General features: G+C 45.4%; 1 protein-coding gene across 2 annotated transcripts in view; it reads right to left on the minus strand.

The window, feature by feature from the left end:
• Positions 1 to 268: 268 nt before the first annotated feature.
• tmod (tropomodulin) overlaps positions 269 to 18510 on the minus strand; it is a 30184-nt gene continuing 11942 nt past the window's right edge. For both annotated transcript variants that reach the window (XM_084607381.1, XM_084607382.1), the window contains 6 exons: positions 15802 to 15891; positions 13839 to 13969; positions 12961 to 13068; positions 10356 to 10499; positions 8410 to 8557; positions 269 to 2483 (listed from right to left, as the gene is read on the minus strand). In XM_084607381.1, coding sequence (XP_084463507.1) covers positions 2440 to 2483; positions 8410 to 8557; positions 10356 to 10499; positions 12961 to 13068; positions 13839 to 13969; positions 15802 to 15891 — 665 coding nt within the window. In that variant the 3' untranslated portion in view covers positions 269 to 2439. The remainder of the gene's footprint in view (positions 2484 to 8409; positions 8558 to 10355; positions 10500 to 12960; positions 13069 to 13838; positions 13970 to 15801; positions 15892 to 18510) is intronic.

Consider the following 18510-nt stretch of genomic DNA (forward strand, 5'->3'; position numbering starts at 1 on the left):
GGCTGAAGCTGACATCGCCCAATTTTCTCCCATTGGCTGCAGCCGAAATGAGCCAGTTTCTTCCCATTAGCTGCAGCTGGCAGGAATCCAACACCTCCTCACTTACCCTACTGCACCTGCTGCCCCAAGGCATCAGTCAGACTAGACTTTTTTTTTGCTAGTGACACATTCTGTGCTAGAGCACTAAAACAGTTACCAGTAGTGGGAAAGGTGTCATTGAAATCACTGCAGCGAGTGCCAGCCAGTGAAAACTGAGCACGAGACCACACTCATTTACTCGTTTATTACTCAAGGTATACACAAATAGCATGGTAGAAGCTCAAGACGTGGCTGTGAGCACTGAATATATGTGGTGCATGGTGAACAAGAAAAAAAAAGCAAGGATTGTGTCCGCTCTTGGCAGCACCACACAAACTCCCAAAACATCTAGCACAGGCATTTGTGAAAAGCACTCCCACCACTAAATCGCCAAACCCTGCAAATTAAAAGCAACTGATACAAAAATATCAGCACAGTAATCAACGTAAAAAAAAAAGAAAAAGCTGTCAGAAGTGGCAACAAAAGAAAACAATGCACTTATGTACAGCTTACTGAAAAACAAGGTTCTCTGCATGAAATGTGGGCGTCAGCCTTGGCTGTAACGCAACATGCTCGAACCCTTGGGCATGCTACAGAGTTTGCAAACACAAGTTGCAAGTCCAGCGGTGATGTTGAGATTGTCCCACAACCACCTTTTGACGCTTAAACGATAATGTCTCCGCACTTCATTTTCACCAAGATGTGCTGACGCAGTTTCCAGGCTTGTCATCATAAAGTGATGCAGTCACACACTCAACGATTCATAGAATGTAGACAAGTCTTTCTTACAAAAAAACAACAACAAAATGTAAGAAAATCAAAGTAAGGCAACCAATTATCTAACTTCCATGAAAATTAAATCCTGTACACAAAAGTTGTTGTAACGATGGACGTATGGAACACGCACGTCTTTTGCTTAATGCGCAGAGGTGCAGACGTTTCATATAACCTCCGATGTCGCCTGTACACGGTGGTAACGAAGTGAAACAAACAACAAAAGAAAAAAAAAAAGTCAGGCATACTAGAGGCAGTGCCAGAGCGGTAAAGCATGACGGACCGGTGCGACGTGAGACCGAGGCACCAACAGCCTCGGTGTGTGAGCTTTTCCGATTCAGTTTTTCTCATCGTCACAGAGCAAAATGGCAGAGTGGACAACAGGCACAGCCTTTCCTTCCTCTAGGACAAAGAAAAACAATGCCGACTGAGGATGAGGAAACGCTGTCACCGACGATGAAAGAAAGATAAGCACCGGTCTAGAGATGTGGTGGAGATGAGGTCGCAACACACACCACTGTGTGATGAGTCGCGCTACATGAAGAAAATGAGTGTTGATGTGAAAAACAATGTACAATCTGCAACATAAGTCTCTACAAAAGCCTACACATGCAGTAACTCTCTAAAATAGAGGGGAGAGGGGAGCCTAAGCCTCAGGACAGAGACCTCCTTTTTAGCACTTCAGCACACAACTCCACTTTTTAATCTGTACAGTGGATTGCTTACAAGTCAGTGTGGTGCGCACTGCAGGATTAAGCTTGACTGTTTTCCCTAAATGTGTGCTTTGCTGGCACAGTTAGGTGGTGCACTTGAAGATGGCATTCTGTCTGACTTGGTAGCAATCTGCCGTATACCAGTTGCAATTCATCCCTCGTCAACTTTGTGAATTGGGTCCTCCCATTCTCTGAATAATATAAGTTACATGCATAGCTCCTCGAGCTTCGCGGCATAAAGACGAGCCATTCCAAGACCTCTAGTACACAGCCCAGGACTAAAACAAAATGAACACTGTTTAACGTCAGTCCGCAGAAATCACAGTCTATAACAGACTGACCGCAGAAAAAAAAACGTCTGACGCCGAGGCACTCGCTTGCAATCTGCCAGCACGTGGTCCATAAAAAAAGGACCAGACCAGTCCATCACTCTTGCATCAGCTTGCCTCCTACTCAAAAGAGTGGCAACCATAAGTCGTCTTTAGTATCTGAAAACTATAAAAAAAACTCGGCCCTGCATTATGAACATTGCAACACTGCGTACCCTTTGCGAAGCTCCTTCAATACCACGAAGTCTTTTTTTTTCCAGCAAAAAGCGAGACGGGAGAGGCAAAAAAAAAGACAAAGAAAAATGCACCAGGGGATCTTCACTGCTGGCTGTACACTTGGTGTCACAATCAAGGGACAGCAGGAGGAGTTTCAACACTTGCACACACCAAAAAAAAAAAAAATTAAGGACACTGTTGCTGCTTCTGCTGTTGTGGTGGCAAAGGGCAGCTCTGCCTTTTGCCTCTAGCATATAAAGTTTACAGAGAAAAAAAAACAAAACAGAAACAGCACGTAAATCAGGAAAGACGGACGACGAAGAGGCTCCCTAGGCAGCGATGGTGCTGCTCGAAGCGTTACGCCTCAGCCGCACTGGAATGGAAAAAACAAAACACGGCATGCAACAACCTTCTTTAACAATATTGATAATTGGGCAAGTTGGTTAATGTTTGTGATGAAGAACACACATATGAACACTAAGACGGACAAAAAGAACGAGGACAGCGCAGTTGAGTTAGTTGCGAGTTAACGCTTTTCCTTGTCTTTCTGTTGATTTATGCTATTCCTCATTATGAGCCACAGTCTTGAAATGCTGACAACACTAGTTACTGACGAAAAGCAAAACTGCGAGGGAGCATGACACTGTAAGGTAGCTAACATTTCTGGCACCGAGCTCGTTACGAATTCGGCATCATTTGCGCGATCCTGCTGCTTCTACTACAAATTTTGCAGCGCTACTAGGAGGTCCGAAGACCACTTTATGAAGCTTGACCTCAGCTCCAATGGCGATTCAGGTGACAACCAGTTTATGACTTCAACTACAGTAGAGCCTCAGTGGTATGTTCTCTGTTCATATGATTTCCCATTTCGTACGCTCAAAATCACGTGCAGTAAAACATTTCCCATAGGGTTACACTATCTGTCTCCCAGTTAATGCGTTCCTGGATAACACAATTTCCCGGTTACTATGTTCGAAATTTCGATAAATTGTGGTCGTATAATACATTTTGCGCTCCAACGGACATGTGCTAATGAGCGCGCATGAAAGAGTGATCAGCCACGTTCGCTCGCCACAGTTGCTTTCCTGCGGTGTCTAGGTGCATAGGGGCAAAGCATCAAAGAACGCCAACAATCGAGGAGCCCATTCCCGCGGTAACATGACTTCTACTACACTTCATCGCCTTCTATGAACCAGATTTGTTACTAAACCTTTTCCACGCTTAGGACAACGCAAATACAGCAAATACGGGGAAGGGGGTGGGGGGACAGGCAGAAAGGGCCATAGCGTGGGCATGACATGGCCGTGTGTTAACAAAAACGGCGCTGAGCTTGCCTCGAGAGTCACTACGAATTTGGTGTCATTCTCTTGAATCTGATGCTTCTACTAAAGATTTTTTTGATGACAGTAGCAGCAAAAATGAGTCTGAAGACGACTGCATAAGCTTTGACTTTAACTCGGATGATGTAACGAATATCAGCCTGCAACTTCAACTAGTAGTCTAATGGAAACATACTTTCAATATCAGCTCACTGTTGAGCAGTCACGCTTGCTCTTTGCACCCACAGATTTATTTTCATTCACTAGAATTTCAGCAACAAGGAAAATGGTTCCTGCGGAACCTCAACAACTGCCATACTGTTTCGGCCGCCTCGAGCAGGGTTTGAGCGTCTAACTTTCAAAGAACAGCTCCTAGAACATGTTTTCAACTTCGACGACAAACTGGACATCATTCTTCAACACCCTGCAAAATGTGTCGCAAAACTTGGCCGCCACAAACCACAGAAAGTTCAAAAACACACAAACTGTAAACTGTGCTACGAGCCAAAGGAAGACTCGAGTCAAACTGGACGTTTTTAACAACTTAGTAATGCTGTTACAGTTGAATCCCGCCACAACGAATACCGCCACAACGAAATTTCCGCGACAACGAATAATTTTTTATTCCCCGCGAGTATCCTATAAGAATTAATGGCCTAAATTTCTCTGCACAACGAACCATTTTTGCAGAGCGTTTCCGCTTCAACGAAATTTTCGCGTTCAAAATCGAAACCGAAACTAGTTTTATTGGCGAGAAGTCCAAGTCAAATCCAAAGCCACATAAGGCATGAAATCACGTGATTGCAGTTCCGCCATTTTGGCTTTGTGTCGTGGTCGCGTTGTTCACTCGCTGCCTTTCTCTTCGACAACGACGAGTTTTCATCCGCAGGACACGATGGCAACGCAAGTGAAAAAACGCAAAACTCTTTCCCTTGAGCAAAAAGCTCAAATAATCGCCCAAGCAGAAAGCGGAAGGAAGAAAGCGGCAATTGCTGAAGACTTCGGAATTCCTGCAAGTTCGCTGTCAACGATTCTAGGCAATAAGGACAGCGTGAGAATGGCACTTGCTTCAGGCACATCCTCGAAGCACAAAAAGGTGACGCGGCCCCTCCATGAAGAGTTGGACAAAGCAGTGCATGCGTGGTTTGTGGAAGCACGAGCCAGCAACGTCCCCCTGTCCGGAAGCATCGTCCAGCAGAAAGCCTTGAACTATGCATGCCTACTTGGCATTGATGATTTTAAAGCCAGCATTGGCTGGCTAAACCGTTTCAAGGCCCGCCATAACATCGTTGGAAAAGTGTTGTGCGGCGAGTCAATGTCAGCAGACGTGGACGGAGCAGCTGCTTGGAAGGCGAGTAACATGGCCGGAATTTTAAGCAACTTCGCGCCTGCAGACATTTACAACGCCGACGAGACCGGGCTATTCTACGAGATGTTGCCGGCTAGGACGCTCGACTTCAAGGGGCAGCGCTGTCACGGCGGCAAACACAGCAAAAAACGCATCACAGTGCTGCTTTGCACAAACATGGATGGCTCGGACAAGCGTCCGCCGTTAGTCATAGGCAAAAGTGCCAAGCCGCGCTGTTTTAAGGGAACTCGTAGCCTACCTGTGCAGTACAAGGCGAACAACAAGTCATGGATGACCCGCGCTATTTTCACCGAGTGGATGATGGCATTCGACCGCGACATGAAGCGGCAGGGCCGTAAAGTTTGCTTGCTTTTGGACAATTGTTCAGCGCATCACTCCGACGAAGTCAAGCTCACTAACACGGAGCTGAGGTTTTTCCCTCCCAATTGCACGTCTGTCTTACAGCCTCTCGATCAGGGCGTGATTCTTAGCCTGAAGCGCGCTTACCGCGGGAGGTTAATTCAGCGGCTGCTTTTTAACACTGAAACCGGCCGAGACACGAAGGTGGACTTGTACGTGGCACTGCAGATTATGTCTGCTGCCTGGAGCACACTGGGGCGCTCAGTAATTGTGAACTGTTTCAGGCACGCCGGATTTGCCGAAGGTCGACCCGTACACTCTGCTGGCCTAACACCAGGCGTTACAGACGACGACGAAGAGGCGTCACCGGCTCCGGGGATCGCGGCCGCCTGGAAAACGCTGGGAGAAATAGGAACCGTGCCGCCTAATCTCGAGCTCGACGAATACATCGGCGCTGACGCTTGTGTTGTTGTTCACGAAGATGTGAGTGATGAGCAGATCATAAAAGCTGCCCGGAATGATAAGGACTCTTCCGATGAAGAAGACGACGACGTACAGGAAGCGCCGGCTGCGGCAACCGCCGTACAGGTGATGGACGCTTTTGATGTCATCAGGAATTTCGTTGCTGTCCGAGACGACGATGTTGCAATGGGTTTGCTGACCGAGTGCGAAAATCGCGTGACGGCGTTGCTCGCCGTGAAGCGTAAGCAAACCAAGCTTACAGATTTTTGGCATTAAACGCCTTTGCTGCTGCTTGGGCAATTCTTTCTGCGTTTCACGTCAAATTTTTGCGATAACGAAGTTCCGCGAGAACGAATTTTTTTTCGTGCACCGTGAATTTCGTTATAGCGGGATTCAACTGTATGAGAATGGCGTGCCTTCAAAATGGACTTCAGTATGTAACTTGTCAGCTTTCTGGTAATAAGGCTTCACTGGATTTTGTTAGTGAGATTGGGAGAATGGATACGCCAGGCTGGCGTGAGGATCGGTGAGTGCAGTGCACCATCACTGCCGCAGGAAATGAATGATGACCGCTGCTTCTGAACACCATTAAAGAAGAAAGACATCTGCAGACAAGGACACAGGTAGGGACGGGATCTATAGTGGCTGCACAGCAACCATATCTCTGCATAAAGAAAGTGATAAAATTCCAATTAAGAAAGGTATTAGGCAAGGAGGCGCCATCTCCCCAGTGCTATTTACAGCCTGCTTAGAGGATGTACTCAAAGACATGGAATGGGAGCAGTTAGGGATAAGGGTTGATGAAGAATATATTGGTAATCTGCGATTCGCTGATGACATTGCCTTGTTAAGTAACTCAGAAGACCAACTGCAACTAATGATTAATGATCTAAACAGAAGAAGCAGAAAAAGTAGGTCTTAAGATTAATATGAAAAGACTAAGGTAATGTCGAACAGCCTTGGAAAAGAACGGCATTTTACAATAGGGTAGTGAAGTGCTGGAAGTGGTAGGCGAATATGTCTACTTAGGACAGGTAGTAACCGCAGATCCGGATCACGAAATAACTTGGAGAATAAAATTGGGATGGAGTGCATTTGGAAGGTACTCAAAGATTATGATTAGCAGCTTACCGGTATCACTCAAGAAGTAAGTGTATAACAGTTGCATTCTACCGGTACTCACCTATGGGGCTGAAACATGGAGGCTAACGAAAAGGGTTCTACTTAGATTGAGGACAATGCAGAGGGCTATGGAACAAAAAAGGTTAGGAGTAACATTAAGAGATAGGAAGCGTGCAGCGTGGGTCAAAGAAATAACTCAAGTTACTGACATTCTAGTGGAAATCAAGAAGAAGAAATGGGCATGGGCAGGGCATGTAGTGCGAAAAGAGGATAACCGATGGTCACTTAGGGTCACAAATTGGATTCCAAGGGAAGGAAAGCGTAGCAGGGGACGGCAGAAAGTCAGGCGGGAGGTTGAGGTTAAGAAGTTTGCAGGGGTCAAATAGATGCAGCTAGCACAGGATCGGGTTAATTGGAGGAAAATGGGAGAGGCCTTCGCTCTGCAGTGGGTATAGTCTGGCTGCTACTGCTGCTGCTGCTGATGATGAAGATAGGGACGCCAGGGCCGGTATTACAGAAAGTGAACACAAACTGAAAGCTTTTAAGTCACCTGATACACACTTCCAGTGTGGAGTTTAGTGTTCGGAAGAGGGGGCCGTGACGTAAAAGCGTTCAGTTTTGAGGCTTTGAGCACAGGTGCTTCCAACCAATCGCACAGCGTTCCAAAATGAACGCAAACTGAACGTAGTTCTGTAATACCGCCCCAGTCTACGCACACAGACTGTCGGCTTCCCTGTGCAGCAGAAAAATCTCCTGTACAATACGCAATTATCGCATACTGCCACGTATAAGTCGCCATTTTTTTGCCGCGGACAGCCACCTGAAATTGGCGGACTGACCTGTACGCGAAGTCAACATATTTGTGGGGCCTACAGCAATTTCGGCTGCACCACATGAAGTACAGTCTAACGCGATTTCAAGGTGATCACTTTAGTTCTAACCTACTCGAATTACAATGCTCAAATGCAGTTTATTTTGCAAGAATGTAGCAATAAATACATAAGTTTGGGTAGCTGAAGGATCGCACTATCTTACACCATGATGTTTGTTGCTTACTAAGCAACAGTTATGCCAGGAAACAATTTTTGGACTGTCGAGTCGGAACAGAAGTGATAACCTTCAAATAGTGTTAGACTGTGCATGCTTCTCGCCAGTGTCTGCTCCCAATGCTATGCACAAAGCTTCACGTGTGACTAAAAAAGAAAATCCCTAAATTGTGCGCGAATCGGTTCCATTGTGAAATTTTGAAATGCACGTCATTTCCTCGGAAACGGGGACACTGGTGAACCGACCACACCTCATTTCTTCAGGGCAGAACCATAGCGCGCACCTAGGTGAGCTCGGAAGACACGAGCACTGCATCTGACGTATTGCAGCAGTTTGTTGCGTCACTGTTCGAGGCAAGCATCGGTCGTGAGCAAAGAAGCGTAGCATGCTTTGCTTTGGAGAAAGAGTGGGAGAGGAGGTTAGACACATGTACGGTACATTACGGAAAAAAGGTCCACTTCAAACTACACTCCGCTTAGTGGTGTACTGATGCACTGCCAGACTGACATTCCAAGAGGTGACCTGCACTCGCTGGAATTCGACAATATTCAAAACACATCCAAAACACATCCGACGCCTTTTAGCCGTAAAGTGCAGCACAAACTGTGCTGTGTGCTCCCATAGAGGCAGCCATTACTCACAGCGGTCATAGTTGTTCTGCAGGTGTTGCGTGATCCTCATGCGTGCGTCGGGAACGTCAAACGAGATGCCCAACCGAAGCAGGGTTCGGTTCTTCTCCACCAGTCGTGCAATCTCCATCTCGATCTTGTTTCCAAGGATCATGGGCCTCTGGAGACAAAAAAAGGGCAAAAAGCACGGTCACCAAGAGCAGAAACTAAGCCTGCTGTCTCAATCTAGTTCCTAGCTGTAGAGATCTCCCAACCTCGCTCTTTTGCATGTGGATCATTGAACATGTCATGCTTCTGCTTCTGTAGCTCTGTGAGCTAATTAAGTCTCAGTGCAAGGTTCACTTTGCTTTTAAACAGGGCGACCATTGGAATTTGCCATATGTAGGAAGTTATAGTGGCCTCGGAAAGATTTCTGTCACTTCTTGAGCAGCTCTATTACGACTCACTTGTTCCTTTATCCATGACGCACCGTTCTACACAAGACATCACTTCCATGGTCTGTCACTGAACTCAAAGAGCACTTAACATGTCATGCTCGTGACGACGACAATCTCAATGAATGCACTACCATTCGCATTGCCTCAAAAAATCACGCAGCCAGCACTCGGTACATGCCCCTTACAGAATCATGTCTCAAACACTATTAGACTCCAATAGCTCACAGTAAAGTAACAATCTCGACTAAAAACGTGCACTGCATCAGAGAAATAGACAGAGGAGATGTGCAGCTGAATACTGTTAAGATGCTTATATACTCCCGGACAAGTTTTTGTGCCTATACAGCTCAAGCTACAGAGCCAAAATGCATCAGCTCACTGTGCAGAATATAGTCGCTTGATAAATTATGCGGACCATCTTCTGGATTAATATATCATTACAGAAATGCCTACGCTGTTATTACATTAAGATTGCACTGCAATATAGGCCAGCACAATGTTAGTGTAGCGCATTTTAAAATCAGTACGTGACACCGTGCAAACGGGATGGTTGCGCCATTTGCCGGGAGTCTCCCGAAGCATACCTCGGCTGCTGCTGCGTCTACCCGACGGTTTTCGCGCGCTTTTGCAATGCGCTTGTTTTGGCAACGTACATAGCACGTGATATTCATTAACCACGAATATGCTTTCACTTAGACCTTAAGTAGTGTACAGAAAGACATTTTTGCATAGTTGGAGGCTAGGAAGCCATTATTTCAAGTAATGGCGGAACTGAAACCGAAATCGTACCTGAGGCCGGATATGCCAGGACTACATGGTGTGGTAACACCATGAGGAAAGCTCCGTTCCCCGTAGCCTTGACTCCATAGCCAGAAAAACTTGTCCGCGAGTATAGTAGTATAAACTTGATATTAACTGAGGGAGAAAGTCAGTTTTGAAAAAGAAAATTTGGTTTGCCCTGCACTCCTTAGCTTAAGTTGCTGCCCTTCGCTTCAAAATAGCAATTCGACTGGCACTCTGTCGTCCGATTTTTGCTCTTCACCTTGCTCTTTCTTGTTCTTGACCTTGGATTTCTCCAATGGCCGTTTGCGAAATGTGCTACAAATCTCATGTTTTTACGGCGTTTTTCATTCGCAGTGCACACATATCCTTCATCGCTTTTGTTTCCTGGCCTATCTGCTTTGAGACAATCTCGACTTCCACATCAAACAGCTGCCTCTGTACCTGGAAGCAGCCACAGAGGGTTGCTCACGATCGTTACAGCAGCTGCTGTGACTGGCAGTAGTATAAAGACTAGTAATCGTGCATGTAAAAAATTATCTCCTCATGTTTCCACACGGTTCTCCTCACACAGCAGCCCAAGGCCATATGCTTCGAGCACTCAACCACTCCTAACAGAGATTGCAGATTTTCCTCAAATGGTGCGGACACCAAGCGCCCTACTCAGATTCCATTTCAAACTGAGCTCATATGTAAAGAGGAGCCAATGGAAAGTGGTGCATAAAAAATAATGACGCCCACCTGATTCGATGCCCTGAGCTCTTCGAGAGACTGCTGAGTGTTGGCGGCTTCCACCAGGTCCTTGATGACTGGGCCGCTGATGTAGTTGGACTCAACGTTGAGGGACTTCAGCGTCTTGTTCTGCCGGACGGCTTCAACGAGGCGCTGCACATGATAACAACCCACCACTCTTAGGCAAGGAGATCTGCACACTTCCTCGCATTGCACGGTCATCTGTTTTTGTTTGGTGGTCATCACGGAACTAACACCAGGTTGCAGTGGTGTCCCAAACTAGTCCAAGAAGGATAAGTGCACTCAGAACAACACCGTTAACTAAACTGCGCAGATAGTTCGCTGGCAAGTTCAGGAGGGCCAGACTTTCTTTCTTCGCATTTCTATGGGATTACTGGCATTTTTCTGTTGAAGTTTTTCCGACTACCGTGTCGACTCGGTGCATTTAGTACAAAATGTACTACAACAATGGATGATAGTATACAACATGCACCTGATGATCGGCGTGAGCTAAATGCCCGGAGGCAGAAAGGTTCGTAGGAAATGCGAGACTAATGCATCACTTTAGTGACAAGTGTCAAGTGATCCTAGGTTGCTAAGATTCTCCTAAGACACTATGCTTGTGGTGGTTGAGTTAAAGGTTTGGAGCAGTGCTCCACATGCGCAATGCATGGCCGCTGGTGTGGGGTGGCCTACACGTTTGGGTTGCTTTTCCACAAGCATCACCATCGAAAACCTTGTGGAAATCAATTTAGGTTCATTTCAATGCGAGGTTATGCTGAGACATTTTATGATTCTGCGAATAAGTTCAAGGTACCTTCTCTGTGGCTTCGATGCTAAAGATGTTAGGCCTAGCAGCAACAGGCAAGCGGCACGCTACTACAAGGCGAACACCACCGGTGCCCTAGCCTGGTGAGGAGGGTGTTGCCACACAAAAACACGTTACTCACGTGGGTGCATTCCAATTTCGGCTTTTGCGCGATCTAACGTTTTGTCCTTTCTGGTACATGCAGAGTGCACAGGACAAGCCAGTGACGCTGAAGCACAGCGTGTCCGCGCTTGCAAGCCGGTTCTGGCTTGTCGGACGACGCGCTCACGATCACAAGTTTCATCGACAGTTATCGTCAATTAGTATCTCCCAGCGGAATGAAGAACACGGCCAAAATTGCGCATGCATGAAAACTTTTTCTGGCCAACTTTCTTCTTCTGTTTTCAAATTACGGGCCACCAAGAGAGAGCCCGGCTCTTTAACGAGTATATTCGGTAATAGAAACTTAGTTTCTATTACCGACTGACTATACCCTGACTATACCCACTGCAGAGCAAAGACCTCTCCCATATTCCTCCAATTAACCTGGTCCTGTGCTAGCTGCATCCACTTGACCCCTGCGAACTTCTTGATCTCATCCGCCCACCTAATTTCCTTCTGCCCCCTGCTACGCTTTCCTTCCCTTGGAATCCAATTTGTTACACTAAGCGACCATCAGTTATCCTCTCTTCGAACAACATGTCCTGCCCATCCCATTTCTTCTTCTTGATTTCCGCTTAGAATGTCATTAACTTGAATTATTTCTCTGACCTACTCTGTACGCTTCTTATCTCTTAACGTTACCACTACCATTTTTCGATCCACACCTCTCTGTATGGTCCCCAATTTAAGCTGACCTCTTTTCGTTCACCTTAAATTCATACACAAAATTAGAAATCTACATTCATATATAAAAAAGCATGTGGGTAATAAAATTTCCATGCACAAAAAAAGAGAGAAAAAAGGGTGCAACAATGCCCCATATTAGCAAACTCTATTATTGTATGTGTGTATGGAGATATGGCTTTATTCATATTCACATCCATTACTAAGGGCCAGTGCTTACGAACAAACTGAAACCACTAGGCAAGTTAAATGCACCAAGAAAGCAGTGTGCAAAACAAAAAAAGAAAAGGCAAGCTCCCTGTTTCTCATTCCTAAGCTATACACAAGATTAGCCATCTATATTCGTATTTAAAATTGAATATGGTTACTAAAATTTACAAGCACAAAAAAAAAAAAAAAAAAGAGAGAAAAGTGTGCAGCATCATCAGTTAACATTGAAGCGACAGTGACTCTTCTGACTCGTTTTCTACATACACAGCACGAAAATAGCTATTTGCACTCTGCCTATAAACTGCCGAGTTGCTAATTAATGAGAGAAATAATTAACTGAGTGAAGAATCTGCCTCGATTTATTTGACAGTGTTTGCCTAACAGAATGACTGCATTCCCCATTAAAGCTGACGAGCTAACAGCCCAACTGCCCGCCACATTGAAACAAAAAGGAAAAATGGTTCCCTTTCCAAGGGAAGAAAAGGGGAGACAGTCATCGCGATACCATGATCCTTGTCAAAAACCAGTGAGCAAACAGAGCGAAAGCAAGCCTAGCATAAAAAATCCATCATCAGTTGACATTTTGCCTCATCAGTGACACAGGCGAGAAAGAAAGGCCTTTCAATAGCCCTGTTTCGAAATGACCCTCAAAGCACAAATTTTGCGACCAATTTTAGTCTTAATTATACGCTATAGCAACCATTTTTTATTTTTTTCCGGTGCTAGACACAGATGCCTTTTGCAGCTTACCTTGACTAAGCTGTCCGTGAGATCAGTGTTTGCTAGTGAAAGGGATTCAAGGTTTGTGTTCTTCTTAAGGCCTTCGAAAAGCTTCTTGAAGTCTTCTCTTCGGATGTTCTGGAACAAAAAAAGAAAAGTTCAAAGAAATTTTACAGTTCCGCCAGTCTTGTTCCAAACTGGCATTATACCAAGAATTATTTCCTACGGGATCATATTTCTTTAATAGGTGCAAGAAGGCGCAGTATCTGTCGCACTGCTGTGGACGCCTGGACCATGCCCTAAGGGAAGGGAGAAGGCGGAAAGAGAGAAAGGGGAGCTGTAGTGGAGGGCTCTGGAGTTTCGACCACTTGGGGAACAGACACCACTTCGTTTCGCCTCCATCAAAACGCAGCCGCCGGCGGTCGGGATTGTTCCTGAACCGTGTTTTGCACAAGTTGTTTCTCTGAAACTTTCCCTTTTCAGTCCACGTGACTAGTACACTGTGCCTAACATACTGCTAAGTATGAAAAAGTTCACATGACGGAACTGCACCTTTTCCAACGAGGCATTTCCGAGACACTCCTCCTCACAATTCCCATGACACAGCAAATGTAATTCGAGTATACAAGTACGGCAAGAGGTTGAAATGACACGGGAAGGGGATTACGAGAATTATAAGGAACGCGTTTATTAATTGCAGCGCAGCTTCGAAACTCGGGTCCACTCCAGCATGCCCATGTGCAAAATGTCTTTTTTTTTTCACCAAGTGCAAGTAACACTTTTTAAAAGGCATGCACAGACATTCGCACAAATGTCCTCCGCGGAGGCTAGCCTCAATGTTGCCAAGTTTACGGAGAGGTGGAAAGTGAGAAAAATGTGTCATGCTGTGTAAGAAGCGCTATAGTTACCTTGATGTTGTTCCAGTTGAGCGTCTTGAGGGACGGGTCGTTGGCGGCCACCTTCTCGGCAGTCTGGTGGGTGTTGGTGTCGTTGTCAGGCTCCATGGGCATGGGCTTGGGCATGGATGCCTTGACCAGGGCTGAGGGAGAAGAAAAGGGGCGTCGAGTGAGGAGCACATTGTTCAAAACACTTCTTTCAACTCGAAAGAGCGCGGACTTTGCCAAAGAAGCCAAGCCCCAGGCCTTTGAAGACAAAACGATGCAATGAAAAAGCTTGTTGAAGACAGAACACAGTCGAAGTGCATTACAATGAATACAGATACACATCCAGATATAGAAAAGTACCACAAAATTTGTGCAGTGCAGATAACTTTTAAACAAAATATGCTTCGCTTCTAGTGGACCCAATTATGACAGCCTATCAGCTAGAGTGTGCTAAACCAGGAGTAAAATTTGCTTCGGGGCAACTTTTGCAGTGGACATTTGTGGCACGTTAGGATTCATCACCAAACAAGCCTTCACAGCGAAGAGTTTGTGATAGAGAGTACTGTTCGTTGTAATTTGTTTCTCTGATATGGCGTTTTTTCAAGCTGCTCCGTTCAGCAGCAGCTGAAAAGCACAGCACATGAGGATGGCTGGTAGTACAGACAAGTTGCACCAACAGCCCAATGCACCTGACAGAGTAAATGCAACGGGATAGGACAGAAATGTCATTCCTTCATTTTTCACTCCCTGTCACGCCAGTCGCTCAAAAACATATCACATGTGCTTTCCGATCAGCAACACCAAAACATTTAATGCATACTGATGTCAGTGCACATTAAAGATCCCCAGGTGGTCGAAATTAATTCGCAGCCCTCCACTATGGCTCCTCTTTCTCTCTTTCCACTTTCTCTCCCACCTTCCTCCTTTCCCTTTCACAGAACAAGTGTGTCAGATACTGCGCCTTTCCTTTCCTGTAAATCAATTATTATTATTATTATTATTATTATTATTATTATTATTATTATCATTATACTGTAGAGTCCCGACAGTATGAGTACGTTAAGGTATACTGCTCCTGGAAGTCTGACATTTTTCCTCTAGACATTAGTCGCGGCATGAAAGAAAAGACAGTAAAAAAAAACCCTGTGAAATATAACAGGTCACACACAATACCATGACGGTAAAGAAAATAGCAAAAAACCTCAAGCATTTTCGAACTCTGCTAAAGCAGTGCAGGTACCTCATTTTTGGTTTCACTTTTTTTGCACATGAATCACCACGCTGCTACTTGCCCACGGCTGCCAAGTAATTTAGAATCGAATCTCTTTCGTCGTTTGTTACATTTCCGATAACCAAGCAACGGGTATGATGTCAAAGTTATAGGTCACATGAGGGACAAAAACCTGCAACGTAATTGCTCTTTTTTTTTTTTTTATTCGATACAATGCTGAAGCTAGCCTGCCTTAAGAACAGCAGTCACGACTGAAGAAGTAGCAGCTCTTATATAGCATTTTTTCAATCTCGCGTGACCTATATGAGATCGGCAGAGGCACGAGAGGAGCTCTCTCGCTAGGCCAGCCATTAAAATCATTGTGGCCATGTTGTGCCGTCTTCTTGCTTGTCGCCACGTAACAATATTTCTAAGTGTTTATTTTCTAAACCAAAATCCAACCTAATTAGCGAAAGCATCTTCAAAGCCATGTCAGCACCGATACAGTAATGATTTTTGCTGATCCAAGCAGATTTACTCCAGAGGAGTTTCACTTAGTAACAGAATAGAAACAACAGTAAGAAAGAGAAGCAATTACATTTTGTCAATGGAAGGTCAAGAAAAAAAAATAATGCTGCAACTCCTCCCCCACCGTTCTCAGCTCGCATTTTCCTGACAAAGTACTCTCTCCACTGTTCTAACACTACTTAGCTCTGTCAGGTGCATTGCTCCACGAAACTGGGCCATCCCCGGAGGTCGCACAAGAAGAGTACTTACAGTCAAATCCCGTGCCCGGTCTCTGTCTCCGGTTGGTCACCGAATTGTGGTACTGGTCCTGACTGAGCATGCTGTGCAGACCGAGGATGGCTGCATGAAAATGGGGAAGGGAAGAAGAGCAATGTTTAAACAACGTGTGCCAAAACAAAAAGGGCATACCACAAGAAAACACATCTTTCACCATGTTTCTAAGGAAAGGAGCACATACACGTACATACACTGTGCCATTCGGCTAGACAAAGGAGCTGCATCGTACCCTACACTTGCGGCGTACCAAGTACACTGATGCAAGGGCTGCATTTTTCCTCCCCGCAGTTTTTGCGGGGTGTAGGCCTTAAATGAGACCGATGTTTTTCCAGAAAAGCTTAACAGAGACCCTGTGAATCCTTTAAATACATAACACATCCAACACATGGATGACAGAATAAACCTGACAACCGGGATGAATTGACTGTTGCTAGATTGCTTTACCGAGAAAAATTGTGTGGTCGCAAGTTTTTAAGACCCTCTGAAGATGATCCAGTGTGCAAACTGACAGCCATGATGCCCCAGCCAATGAGTGGAACCCATGGCTGCCAATGCGAGGAGCCTATTGCAAAATATAAAGAGAGAGAGAGAGATAAACAGCCCAAAGCACGGCAGTGCTTCTTCTTTGTTTGCAACACCCACTGTTACAGTGTCCACTGGACACAGAGTCCAGTGCTCGCTCACTGCACAGTGAGATGCTTCGCTCCCAGCACCAGCTGACCAGGGTCTATATTCCGAGTTTGCGTCGTTATAGAAGGTGTCGTTATCTCCCTGACCTTGAGTCATCTGATTGGACCAAATGCTAGAACCAGAAAATGCAGCCACTTCCGGCAAGGAATGGCACTAGTGGATCCTCAGAGTCCGTCCCTGGTATCACACCATCGCTTGGTCCACAAAACCGCCATTTCCTCAGCGATGACCGTGCAGCACCTTCCCCGCTGAGGAAACAAGCTTGCCACAGCAGCATGACGTGAAGTCATCCTGAAGGCCCAAGTACAGAGGCATCTGACAGAGACAGGGAGGACTTGTTGTGCTTTTTCGGGTCTTCATCAGATCCTTCTGTCAGTGTCACTGAGGTGGCGTCCCAAACCATCAGCTCAGGTGCTTTGGTACGCTGGCCAATGTACACGTACGGAACTCTCGTGTTTCGTAGAGCCAACAGTAAAGCCGAGAATGCCGAAGACACGAACGGTGACATACAAGTAATGTCAAAAGTAAATGGAAGGTGATGCTGTCTTAAACCTTTGCTGCATGAAGGCGTTCAGGCTGGGATTAATTGGTGTCTGCAAACATCTATTCGAGGACGCGTAAAACAATGAAATAATTTTTTTTTTTTTTTCACTAATACTGCCTTCCCTTTACTTTATACAGAACCTGTACTAGGATTCTTTAGCCAGTTGAAGATGATCACGATAACGATGAAGCCCATGTTCCTGCCCTAGTAGAATACAGAGTGGCCTGAGCAACCGGTGTGACCTCTCTTTGTTAGGTGACTCCCGGAAGGCTGACAGAACAAACTTGTCAAGGTTTCTGATGGCACGGTTCTCTTGCTTACTGGCGGTGGGCCGGTCCTTAAGAATCAGTACAGAATCAGTACGGAATCAGTACGAATCAGTACAGTAAAACCCCGTTAATAAATAGTTGGTGGAGACGCGGGAAAAGTATGCACTATCTGGTAGTGCACTTTAACCGACCAGTACAGATTTGCCATTATTCACACTCTGAAATAAGAAAAATTGAGGCACAGTAAATTTTCCACCAATACATGTAGATACTACAGTAGATGCGCGCTAAACAAAACTGACATGAACGAAAATGCCTCTTACATGAAACAATTTCAAAACAAATAATTGGTTTTCTATAATATCTGTGCTAAGTAATGCTCGACAATTGAAACTCCATATTAATTGCAACACAGATAAACGAAACCAACCGAAACTGAACATACGCCGGATCGACATCGTCACCATCTTTGTTGGTGTCGATATCCAAAATCCAACCCAATCACTTGCACATTACTTTTTGTTGCTTTGATGCCATTTTGCACTGTGTCTTAGCTCAAAATTGTTTGCTGTTTTTTCGGCGTGCAACATGGAGCCAGCTGCGAAAAAGTATCCCCATAATGCGTTATCTGCTAAAATGAAAATCCTCCAAGACTTTAAGTGTGGAAAAGAATCAAAGACTGCCATCGCAAAGTGGCACGGAATTCCGAAATGCACAGTTTCAAGGATCCTCAAGGATCTTAATTCCATTCAGCTGGAGTTCCTCCCTGTGAACATAACAGCCATTCTCCAGCCCACGAACCAGGGTGTCATTCGCAATCAAAAGGTGTTTTTTTCATCGGCGCATACCGAGAAGAATGGTGCTCAGTGTGGACAGCGACAAAGAGTACAGCATAGATCTTCTGTCTGCCATTCACATTTTGGCTCATTCATGGGATGAAGTTGCCACAACTACCATCCAACGATGCTTCCATCATGTAGGCTTCATCATGGAAGTAGTGGCCGCAGATCAAGAAGAAACTGCTGATGTTGCAGAAGCACAAGATCTTTTCAGTCATCTGGTTCCTGGGTGTAGCACTGGCATGCTAACTATTCAGGATTATGAAGTTATTGATGATGATGCTGTTACCTGCCGTGAGGACACACTATCAGACATTGTAAAAGAAGTTGAAGGAGCGTC

Source organism: Amblyomma maculatum, chromosome 6, assembly GCF_055883805.1.
Source record: "Amblyomma maculatum isolate TAMU_Amacu chromosome 6, ASM5588380v1, whole genome shotgun sequence".
NCBI lineage: Eukaryota > Metazoa > Arthropoda > Arachnida > Ixodida > Ixodidae > Amblyomma > Amblyomma maculatum.